Source organism: Oncorhynchus mykiss, chromosome 25 (genome assembly GCF_057628025.1).
Source record: "Oncorhynchus mykiss isolate SJ-2025 chromosome 25, ASM5762802v1, whole genome shotgun sequence".
NCBI lineage: Eukaryota > Metazoa > Chordata > Actinopteri > Salmoniformes > Salmonidae > Oncorhynchus > Oncorhynchus mykiss.
In genome coordinates, this window is record NC_143046.1 from 21140011 (window position 1) to 21153541 (window position 13531).

At 40.1% G+C, this 13531-nt stretch overlaps 1 protein-coding gene across 1 annotated transcript in view; it reads left to right on the top strand.

Moving 5' to 3' along the window:
• LOC110504399 (AF4/FMR2 family member 2) overlaps positions 1-13531 on the top strand; it is a 296104-nt gene that overhangs the window by 154138 nt on the left and 128435 nt on the right. The window contains exon 6 of the mRNA XM_036970067.2: positions 7365-7451. Within this exon, the coding sequence (XP_036825962.1) occupies positions 7365-7451 (87 nt within the window). The remainder of the gene's footprint in view (positions 1-7364; positions 7452-13531) is intronic.

The window sequence follows — 13531 nt, forward strand, 5'->3', positions numbered from 1 at the left end:
TAAACAAATTGGACAACCTAAGTTTGATTGAAAATTAAACCGTCAGATTGGAGAAAGCCTATTAAAATCACTTATATATTATATTTTGGCCATATCGTCTAACCCTATGTATGAGTGTTAAAATAGATCAACAGCAAAAGTCACAGCCGAGGGATAGATGTATTCATTAACCAGCTCACGAGATGGCCATTCTTGTCTCCTGTAGATGTTCTATTTAGAGAGCATGTCCTGCTAGCACCGAGGCCACACACACACACAACAGGCCCAGCTTGAATAATGACTGGTACTTCTCCCTGCGTGACATAGTCTGCCACTATGAATCGGCTGCTGCCCGCCTTCGCTCGGGCTCTCTCTCTCTCTCTCTCTCTCTCTCTCTTTCTCTCTGCCTCTCAGCCATGTTGCCTTGCAAACTGTTGTTGTGACAGCCTGGGTCCTTTACTCTCTCTCTCTCTCTCTCTCTCTCTCTCTCTCTCTCTCTCTCTCTCTCTCTCTCTCTCTCTCTCTCTCTCTCTCTCTCTCTCTCTCTCTCTCTCTCACTCTCTCTCTCTCTCTGCCTCTCAGCCATGTTGCCTTGCAAACTGTTGTTGTGACAGCCTGGGTCCTTTACTGTGACCACTGTCTATAGATCAGATTATTTTATGGCTTGTAGTGTACAGTACACTCTAATATCAACTGAAGACATCAATATCCAATTATAGTTTTCCCCCTCATCTGTCAGAGATATCCGGAACCAGGGCTCTACAACCCTGTTCCTGGAGAGCTACCCTCCTCTAGATGTTTGCTCGATTAGGGTTGGAAACTTGGGAAGGACACATCAGTAATAATTTCACTGTTAGTTTACACCTGTGGTTTACGAAGCGTTTGACAAATACAATTTACATCTATTTTGATTTGATTTGAAGTAAACTCAGCAAAAAAAGAAATGTCCTCTCACTGTCAACTGCATTTATTTTCAGAAAACTTAACATGTGTAAATATTTGTATGAACATAACAAGATTCAACAACTGAGACACAAACTGAACAAGTTCCACAGACATGTGACTAACAGAAATGGAATAATGTGTACCTGAACAAAGGGGGGGGGGGGGGTTCAAAATCAAAAGTAACAGTCAGTATCTGGTGTGGCCACCAGCTGCATTAAGTACTGCAGGGCATCTCCTCCTCATGGACTGCACCAGATTTGCCAGTTCTTGCTGTGAGATGTTACCCCACTCTTCCACCATTTATGGGGGGATGGCCCTCACCCTCAGATCTAACAGGTTCCAGACATGCTCAATGGGATTGAGATCTGGGCTCTTCGCTGGCCATGGCAGAGCACTGACATTCCTGTTTTTCAGGAAACCACGCACTAAACGAGCAGTATGGCTGGTGGCATTGTCATGCTGGAGGGTCATGTCAGGATGAGCCTGCAGGAAGGGTACAACATGAGGGAGGAGAATGTCTTCCCTGTAACGCACAGTGTTGAGATTGTCTGCAATGACAACAAGCTCAGTCTGATGATGCTGTGACACACCGCCCCAGACCCTCCACCTCCAAATCGAACCCGCTCCAGAGTACAGGCCTTGGTGTAACGCTCATTCCTTTGACGGTAAAAGTTAATTTGACTATCACCCCTGGTGAGACAAAACCACAACTCGTCAGTGAAGAGCACTTTTTGCCAGTCCTGTCTGGTCCAGCGACAGTGGGTTTGTGCCCATAGACAACATTGTTGCCGGTGATGTCTGGTGAGGACCTGCCTTACAACAGGCCAACAAGCCCTCTCTCAGCCTATTGCAGACAGTCTGAGCACTGATGGAGGGATTGTGCATTCCTAGTGTAACTCGGGCAGTTGTTGTTGCCATCCTGTACCTGTCCCGCAGGTGTGATGTTCGGATGTACCGATCCTGTGCAGGTGTTGTTACACGTGGTCTGCCACTGCGAGGACGATCAGCTGTTCAGTTGATCAGTTGTTTTTCAGAGTCAGTAGAAAGGACTCTTTAGTGTCCTAAGTTTTCATAACTGTGACCTCTGTAAGCTGTTAGTGTCTTGACGACCATTAAACAGATGCATGTTCATTAATTGTTTATGGTTCATTGAACAAGTATGGGAAACAGTGTTTAAACCCTTTACAATGAAGATCTGTGAAGTTATTTGGATTTCTACGAATTATCTTTGAAAGACAGAGTCCTGAAAACAAAAATGTTTATTTTTTTGTTGAGCTTATTACAATTTTTTTTACAGTCATGTTAATCATTAATGATCGTTAATGATTTACCAGCAAATACTTTTGTTGAAAGAAATGTGGCAAACATTTAAAATATGGATGTGGATACCTGCTCGTCGAACATCTCATCCTGAAGTCATGGGCATGGAGTTGGTCCTCCCTTTGCTGCTATAATAGCCTCCACTCTTCTGGGAAGGCTTTCCACTTATCGTGTTTCAAGTAAGAACCAAATGAAGACTGTGTTGAAGTAACAATGTTTATTACAGCAACAGGCAGGCAAACGACAGATCAAGACAGGCAGAGGTCGATAATCCAGAGTAGTGGGGTAAAGGCACAGGACGGGAGGCAGACTTAGGGTCAGGAGCAGGCAGAGTGGTCAGGCAGGCGGGCTCAGAGTCAGGACAGGCAAGGGTCAAAACCAGGAGAGTGAGAAAAGAGAGACTGGGGAAAAGCAGGAGCTGAGACAAAATGCTGGTTGATTTGACGAACTGGCCACAGACAAACAGAGAACACAGGTATAAGTGCCCAGAGGATAATGGGGAAGATGAGCAACACTTGGAGGGGGGTGGAGCCAAACATTGCTGCGGGGACTTGCTTCCATTCAGCCACAAGAGCATTAGTGAGGCTGGGCACTGACATTGGGCAATTAGGCCTGGCTCGCAGTCGATAAGGTTGAGGTCAGGGCGCTGTGCAGGCCAGTCAAGTTCTCCCACACCGGTCTCAACAATCCATTTCTGTATGGACCTCACTTTGTGCACAGGGGCATTGTCATGCTGAAAAAGGAAAGGGCCTTCCCCAAACTGTTGCCACAAAGTTGGAAGCACAGAATCGTCTAGAATGTCATTGTATGCTGTCGTGTTCTTGTGCTGACGTTTTTTCCAGAGGCTGTTTGGAACTCGATAGTGAGTATTGCAACAACGACAGTCGATTTTCACACGCTACATGCTTCAGCACTCGGCAGTCCCGTTCTGTGAGCGTGTGTGGTCTACTACTTCACGGCTGAGCTGTTGTTGTTCCTAGACATTTCCACTTCTCAATAACAGCACTTATAGTTGACCTGGGTAGCACTAGCAGGGCAGAAATTTGACGAACTGACTTGTTGGAAAGGTGGCATCCTATGAAGGTGCCACGCTGAAAGTCACTGGGCTCTTCACTACGGGCCATTCTACTGCTAATGTTTCTATGGAGATTGCATGGCAGTGTGCTCGATTTAATACACCTGTCAGTGATGGGTGTGGCTGAAATAACCGAATCCACTAACCTCCGAGGTGGCATATCACAGGCCCGGTACCTCATCTATCTCTCCACTTCTGCCCTTCCTGGCTCTGCTCTACGCTCGTTATCCTCTTGCCAGCCCAGGGAGAGGGAGTGAGAGGTAGAGAGAGAGAGGTAGAGAGAGAGAGAGAGAGGTAGAGTGAGAGAGAGAGGTAGAGAGAGAGAGAGAGAGAGAAAAGACTTGTGATGGATAGATAACAGATGATGTCCATATGCATCTTCATCTCTGAGGCTGACAGTTCAACAGTACATCGTAATCCTGTAACGTGTCTGTCTAAGTGCATCGATAGGAGCAGTTGATCTGTGAAACCCTATTACATGAGAGACAATTGTTCATACTATACTGTCGGATACAGCACATACTTTATAACACCACAGGACGATAACCCAGACTCTTAGTGTGATTGAATATCCCTCAGAGATTTCAAGAAATAATCAAAACAATTCATCCCTAGACCGAAGAGTTTCAGGAGATGGTCAGTTTAGAATATTATTCCAGTGTGTATTTATTTAAACACACAGGTTTTAACCATTGGTCTGTCCTGCCGTCACAGGGGTGCAAGACTAAACAGTTGGTTATCCTTGTTTCACTGTGTTTGGATAGCCCTGTTTGGTTTGGGAGCCATGCTCGGCTGCTTTTAATACATTTAATTTGCAACTCAAAGCCTTGCGAGGGTACAGCCAGCTACCTGCTGCCTCACTGCATCTCACACAAATGAATGGCTTGTGTGTGTTTCCCAGAAGGCAATAATATTGGTGTTCTTGGGGAGGAAATAAGGTTAAAAGGAATTTAGTGGAATACCAAAGTATGTAAGATTGTAATATCATAAGCCAAGAATGTTGTTGACTTCTAGACATTGATAGTTGGTTTGATCATGTATATTATATATACGCCATTTAACAGACACTTTTATCCAAACGACTTACAATTGTCATGTGTACAGACATTTGCTACTCTAGGTAATTAGATTTCATTGCCACATTGTGCTACTCTAGATCAGTAGATTTCATTGCCACAGTGTGCTACTCTAGATCATTTGATTTCATTGCCACATTGTGCTACTCTAGATCATTAGATTTCATTGCCACATTGTGCTACTCCAGATCAGTAGATTTCATTGCCACATTGTGCTACTCCAGATCAGTAGATTTCATTGCCATACTGTGCTACTCTAGATCATTAGATGTAATTGCCACATTGTGCTACTCTAGATCATTCGATTTCATTGCCACATTGTGCTACTCTAGATCATTAGATGTAATTGCCACATTGTTCTACTCTAGATCATTTGATTTCATTGCCACATTGTGCTACTCTAGCTCATTAGATTTCATTGCCACTTTGTGCTACTCTGATCATTAGATTTCATTGCCACATTGTGCTACTCTAGATCATTTGATGTCATTGCCACATTGTCTATTCTAGATCATTAGATTTCATTGCCACATTGTGCTACTCCAGATCAGTAGATTTCATTGCCACATTGTGCTACTCTAGATCAGTATATTTCATTGCCATACTGTGCTACTCTAGATCATTAGATTTCATTGCCACAGTGTGCTACTCTAGATCATTAGATGTAATTGCCACATTGTGCTACTCTAGATCATTCGATTTCATTGCCACATTGTGCTACTCTAGATCATTAGATGTAATTGCCACATTGTGCTACTCTAGATCAGTAGATTTCATTGCCATACTGTGCTACTCTAGATCATTAGATTTCATTGCCACTTTGTGCTACTCTGATCATTAGATTTCATTGCCACATTGTGATACTCCAGATCAGTAGATTTCATTGCCACATTGTGCTACTCTAGATCAGTAGATTTCATTGCCATACTGTGCTACTCTAGATCATTAGATTTCATTGCCACAGTGTGCTACTCTAGATCATTCGATATAATTGCCACATTCTGCTACTCTAGATCATTCGATTTCATTGCCACATTGTGCTACTCTGAAATGTGAGTATCTCTATTAGACATCCAGCTCAGTCTGACACTTCAGGTGAATAAAGCCAGAGGGGGTTATTTTCATTAACCGTCCGAAGTTTCGAAACAGACCTCAATCGGGTTGATAATGATAATTTAAGTGTTGTGTGTGTGTGTGTGTGAGAGAGAGAGAGAGAGAGAGAGAGAGAGAGAGAGAGAGAGAGAGAGAGAGAGAGAGAGAGAGAGAGAGAGAGAGAGAGAGAGAGAGAGAGAGAGAGAGAGAGAGAGAGAGAGAGAGAGAGAGAGAGAGAGAGAGAGAGAGAGAGAGAGAGAGAGAGAGAGAGAGAGAGAGATAGATAGAGTATTGACTGTAATGGATAAATGAGAAGCAAGCTCAATAATGTGTGTGTGCAGTGTGAGTCAAGCTGTGATCTGGTGCATGCTCATTCATATGCATACACGTTAACCAAATACATTTAAACTCAGTTTTTCACAATTCCTGACATTTAATCTTAGTAAAAATTCCCTGTTTTAGGTCACTTAGGATCACCACTTTATTTTAAGAATGTGAAATGTCAGAATAATAGTAGAAAGAATCATTTACTTAAGCTTTTATTTCTTTCATCACATTCCCAGTGGGTCAGAAGATTACATACACTTAATTAGTATTTGGTAACATTGCCTTTAAATTGTTTAACTTGGGTCTAACGTTTCGGGTAGCCTTCCACAAGCTTTCCACAATAAGTTGGGTGAATTTTGGCCATTCCTCCTCACAGATCTGGTGCAACTGAGTCAGGTTTGTAGGCCTCCTTGCTCACACATGCTTTTTTTGTTCTGTCCACAAATTTTCTATAGGATTGAGGTCAGGGCTTTGTGATGGCTTCTCCAATACCTTGACTTTGTTGTCCTTAAGCAATTTTGCCACAACTTTGGAAGTGTTCTTGGGGTCATTGTCCATATGGAAGACCCATATAACTTCCTGACTGATGTCTTGAGATGTTGCTTCAATATATTCACATAATTTTTCACCCTCATTATGCCATCTATTTTGTGAAGTGCACCAGTCCCTCCTGCAGCATAGCACCCCCACAACATGATGCTGCTACCCCCGTGCTTCACGTTTGGGATGGTGTTCTTCGGCTTGCAAGCCTCCCTCTTTTTCCTCCAAACATAACGATGGTCATTATGGCCAAACAGTTCTGTTTTTGTTTCATCAGACCAAAGGACATTTCTACAAAAAGTACTATCTTTGTCCACATGTGCAGTTGCAAACAGAGATACTTTAGTACCTGTTTCCTCCAGCATCTTCACAAGGTCCTTTGCTGTTGTTCTGGGATTGATTTGCACTTTTCGCACCAAAGTATGTTCATCTCGAGGTGACAGAACGCATCTCCTTCCTGAGCGGTATGACGGCTGCATGGTCCAATGGTGTTTATACTTGCGTACTATTGTTTGCACAGATGAACGTGGTACGTTCAGGCATTTGGAAATTGCTCTCAAGGATGAACTAGACTTGTGGAGGTCTACAATTTTTTTCTGAGGTCTTGGCTGATTTCCTTTGAAAGAGGCACTGAGTTTGAATGTAGTCCTTGAAGGTAGGCCACAGATACACCTCCAATTAACTAAAATAATGTCAATTAGCCTATCAGAAGCTTCTAAAGTCATGTCATTATTTTCTGGAATTTTCAAGCTGTTTTAAGGCACAGTCAACTTAGTGTATGTAAACTTCTGACCCACTGGAATTGTGATACAGTGAATTATAAGTGAAATAATCTGTCTGTAAACAATTGTTAGAAAAATTACTAGTGTCATGCACGAAGTATGCACAAAGCAAAACTATAGTTGGTTAACAAAAAATGTGTGGAGTGTTTGAAAAGCTAAGTGTAAGTAAACTTCTGACTTCAACTGTATACGTTATCTGGCTGACTTGAGTAATGTATCTTCCTGCAGGAGATGACCCACTCCTGGCCTCCTCCCCTGACTGCCATCCACACTCCAGGCAAGGCTGAGCAAACCCGGTTCCCTATTCCCTCCAAGGTGAGTCCTAAAGCATATAGCCTACAACACTGTACTGTTCATTGACAACCACAGCCAATTTACTACCACTACAACTACCACTACTGCTAAAGCTGCTACTACTACTACAAATACTATTGCTGCTACTACTACTACTACCAACATCACTACTATTACTACTACCAATACTACTACTAATGATAATAATATCACTATCACCACCAGTGTTGCTACTACTACTACTACTACCACTACTATTATCACTAGTATTATTAATACTACTACTATTATCACTGCTAATATTAGTAGTAGTAGTAGTAGTAGTAGTGATAGTAGTACTAGTAGTATTAGTAGTACTATCACTACTACTACTATCACAAATACCACTACTACTACTACTACTAATATCACTACTAATAATAATACCGCTACTCTCATTACTACTACTATCACAAATACTACTGCTAATAATAATAATATCAGTACTACTAATAGCACTACGACTACTACTACTACTACTATCACTACTATTACTACTATTACACCTACTACTACTACTATTATCACTACTACTACTAGTACTACTAATTCTAATACCGCTGCTGCAACTACTTTCTCTACTACTACTACTACTACTACTGTTAATAGTGCTACAACTACTATCACTACTACTCCTACCACTACCACTACTATCAATACTACTACTGCTGCTTCTTAAACTACTACTACTACTACTACTGCTTCTTCTACTAATACTTACACTACCACTGCTACTACTACTCATATAACTACTACTACTATCACTACTACTAATATCACTACTACTATTACTACTATTTCTATTATCACTACTACTTCTACTACTACTGCTACCACTACTTCTACTAGTACTACTGCTACTTCTACTAATAATACTACTTCTGCTAGCACTACTACTGCTGCTACTATTACTACTAATAATACTACTATCACTACTACCACCACTACTACTACTAATATCACTACTACTACTGCTGCTGCTGCTACTACTACCTCTACCACTACTACTACTACTGCTTCATCCACTAATACTATTACTAGTACATCTACTATCGCAAATTCTACTACTTCTACTATCAATACTACTAGTACTACTACTACTATTACTTGTACTGCTACTAGTACTATCACTACTAATACTACTACTTCTAATACCACTACTGCTGCTGCTATTACTACTAGCACTACTTCTACTACTGCTACTACTACTGCTACTACTACTACTACTACCACTACCACTACTGCTACTAATGCTGCTGCTACTACTACTATAACTACTACTACTACTATTATTATTACCACTACTACTGCTTCTGCTGCTGCTGCTACTACTACCTCTACCCCTACTACTACTACTACTACTATCAATACTACTACTACAGCTTCATCCACTAATACTACTGCAACTACTACTAGTAGTACTACTACTGCTAATACTACTACGTGTACTGCTTATTCTACAAATACAACTACTTCTACTACCACTGCTACTACTCATATCACTACTACTACTACCACTATCACTACTACCACTAATATCACTACTGTTACTACTACTTCTACTAGTACTATTGCTACTTCTACTAATAATATTACTTATGCTACTACTTCTACTGCTATCACTACTACTACTACTACTATCACACCAACTACTTCTACTACTACTACAAAAACTACTACTATTACTACTATTACTACTATCACTACTACTACTACTACTACTATCACAAATACTACTACTACTACTATCAATACTACTACTGCTGCTACTACTACTTGTTCTGCTACTAGTACTATCCCTACTACTTCTAATACTACTACTGCTGCTGCTACTACTACTAGCACTACTACTACTACTACTTTCACAAATACTACTACTACCACTACTACTACTACTACTGCTTCATCCACTAATACTATTACTAGTACATCTACTATCGCAAATTCTACTACTACTACTATCAATACTACTAGTACTACTACTACTATTACTTGTACTGCTACTAGTACTATCACTACTAATACTACTACTTCTAATACCACTACTGCTGCTGCTATTACTACTAGCACTACTTCTACTACTGCTACTACTACTGCTACTACTACTACTACTACTACCACTACCACTACTGCTACTAATGCTGCTGCTACTACTACTATAACTACTACTACTACTATTATTATTACCACTACTACTGCTTCTGCTGCTGCTGCTACTACTACCTCTACCCCTACTACTACTACTACTACTATCAATACTACTACTACAGCTTCATCCACTAATACTACTGCAACTACTACTAGTAGTACTACTACTGCTAATACTACTACGTGTACTGCTTATTCTACAAATACAACTACTTCTACTACCACTGCTACTACTCATATCACTACTACTACTACCACTATCACTACTACCACTAATATCACTACTGTTACTACTACTTCTACTAGTACTATTGCTACTTCTACTAATAATATTACTTATGCTACTACTTCTACTGCTATCACTACTACTACTACTACTATCACACCAACTACGTCTACTACTACTACAAAAACTACTACTATTACTACTATTACTACTATCACTACTACTACTACTACTACTATCACAAATACTACTACTACTACTATCAATACTACTACTGCTGCTACTACTACTTGTTCTGCTACTAGTACTATCCCTACTACTTCTAATACTACTACTGCTGCTGCTACTACTACTAGCACTACTACTACTACTACTTTCACAAATACTACTACTACCACTACTACTACTACTGCTGCTACTTCCACTACTAATACTACTAATACTACTACTACTGCTATCACTACTACTACTATCACAAATGCTACTACTGCCACTACTACTACTACCACTGCTGCTGCTGCTACTTCTATGACTGCTACTAATACTACTAATACTGCTATCACTACTACTACTATCAAAAATACTACTACTGTTACAACTATCACTACTACTAATACTACTACTACTATCCCTACTACTATACACTGATGCACCGATATGACCGATATCAGATTTTTGGCTGATACCGATATCCAATATTTGCCTTACCAAACATTTTTGATACCGATAACCAATATTAAAAATTGTAGCGGCCTTTTAAGCATTCTAGTACAGATAAATAGCACACACACAATTGGCCCAGCGACGTCCAAGTTTGAACGGGGTAGGCCGTTATTGTAAATAATAATTTGTTCATAACTGACTTGCCTAGTTAAATTAAGGTTACACACACACACACACACACACACACACACACACACACACACACACACCACACTGAGCAAAAAGTTATTTTGTTGGCATTTACATATGTACCCATTACCAGTAAAACATATTCAAAACGTATTTCTTTCACTTACTTGCTGTGCTGTTTTGCTGTACATTTGTTCGTCGTTTCATTCTCAACCAGGATTTCTCATGCTATGGAGCGCCGTTTGGGTCTTTGCGTGTCAAATAATACCATTTGACGTATCAAATAAGCTTGTTGACCAATCAGGACCTGAATATGACTGCACGTCACATAACAATTTAACGCGTTCATACATTTTTTACGTAGTTATTGCACACTGATTGCACTATCACTCGTATTTCATATGTCACAACGATTCATCAATACGTATGCTATGATGCTAGTAAAGTTGTCTCGCGCACCTACAGTGCTGGTCATAAAAAAAGCTAGCTAGCTCATGGATGCAAACAATGTTCTTCCCCAAAAACATAGCAAAACGACAATCTGTTTTAGTAGCTATAGTTATAGTCATGTAAAATAACCCTAATTTATAAGACAGTTCTTATTTGATTAATGGTGGTCGGACGCATGTATGTTAAGCTAGCCACAATAAGGATTAGCCACAATAGTGGACTTTGCGGTTAGCCTTCAAAATAAAAGTATGTCATTGACAGTTATGCAAATTAATACAAATAGTAGAATTATGCCATAATGAATAGATCATGCTAAATGAGGTTGGAATGTTGATATATAAAATCAACAAAAGACAATAATTTGTTAATTTGACAAAAATCTTTTGAAATCACACTGGATGTATTATACTTTGGAATTGCATTGGGGCATACTTATTTCACTGTACAGCCTTACCTATGTATTGTGGCTCAAAGAAATGGGGTATCAGTCTACTCAGTGACACCCAGAGGACATTAGAACATTAGCTCTTATTGCGGGACTCTGAAACAACTGTGAATTAAGCCACATTTATTGTCAACCTATGTGTATTGAACACTATTCCCGAGGAAAAACAATACTGTGTGGATGTTTTGGAGTCTGATAACTCTGAGAAGAACGTTGGGAAAAAATATCTTGGGTATTGAATGGACTCCATTTCATTGATCCCCAATCCTTAGGTAAAGCTGTACAGTGTAATATGAATGTCAATACACACAATAGGCTGACTGGGGAGGTGATTTCACACAGTCACAGTCCCGCGCTAAGAGCTACAACGCTAATATTGGCGTAAACTCTTCACAGTTGTGTTCTGTGGGTGTCACCCAGTAGACTGATACCCCATTTCATTGCTTTACATTCCAACCTTGTTTAACATTATCTAGTCTAAATATGGCGTGATTCCACCAATTGTAACCTTCTGCATCACCTTCAAAGAGCCCTTTTTATTTTGAAGGCAAACCTCAAATTCCACTGTTATGCCTAGTCCTTATTGTGGCTAGCTTCACAACACATAACCCGGTCTGGTCGAGCCTCACTAGCCAGAAGAAGCTAGCTGGCTGCTTAGGGCAACAGGGTTTAAGTAGATGGCTAGCTATTTATTTTCATGAACTGAAGTTCAATTGTTGTTGTATTGGTTCTAGCTAGGTACCAGGCTAAAGCTAGCTACCCCAGAAGTTGCGGTCAAACAAATAATGCTTTATTACCAACATGGTATTGTAAACACATAGTTCATGGCCGGTGTTTGCTTGATTGCAGACTTTTTTGTACAGCTTTGACAGTTCTACTGATAGTAGTGGTGGCGCTTGGCTTGCACGTGCAAATTCAGAACACACAACATTCAGAACACACAACATAGAACTGTGTTATTTGATGTGTCAAATTAAAAGCTTATTTAATGCGTCAAATAGTGTTATTTGATGTGTATCTTTTTTGACATGCAAAGACCCAAACGGCGTCCCATAGTATGTCGTGAAGCATACAAGCAGTGACGCAATTACTGTGTAACTTCGGTAGGGCGTCATGTGTATTGGTGCTCGACCAGTGGGCGAAAGCCAACATAACCCACGACAGAGAACGGTTAATTGTCAAGGGCAAAGAATTCCATTATCTTGGCGTTAATGGATTTCGCCTTTGAGTTGCCTCGCTGAAATTGTCTTATTCTTTCAAATGGCTGCTGGACTTGGTGACTGCTCGAGTAACACAGCAGACATTGTGGGCTAGGTTAGAATGCTGTGTTGCACGTGTAGCGCAACATTGTATGTGGCTTCATTACGTCATGTCATTCTATAGGTATGTAGGTCAGTTTTGACATCGGTTTTGCATATCGGCGTTAAACTAGACATCGGGCTGCTAACGATGTTAGCATTTTTAGTTAATATCGTCCAATTCCGATATGTTCACCGATATATCGTGCATCCCTAACTATCACAAATACTACTACGATCACAAATACTACTACTACTACTACCACTACTACTACTACTAATACTATGATCACTACTACTACTACTGATATTACTACTACTAGTATCACAAATAATACTACTACTATCACTAATACTACTACTGCTACTATCACTACTACTACTATGACTATTAATACTACTACTGCTACTATCTCTACTACTACTATGACTATTAATACTAATTCTACTACTATCAATACTAGTACTACTACTACTACTACCATGTTTACTACTACTACTACTACTACTACTACTACTACTACTACTACTACTTTTACTACTACTAATACTTCTTCTACTACTGTTACTACTTCTGCAACCACTACTACTACTACTACTGCTACTATCACTACTACTACTATGACTATTAATACTACTACTA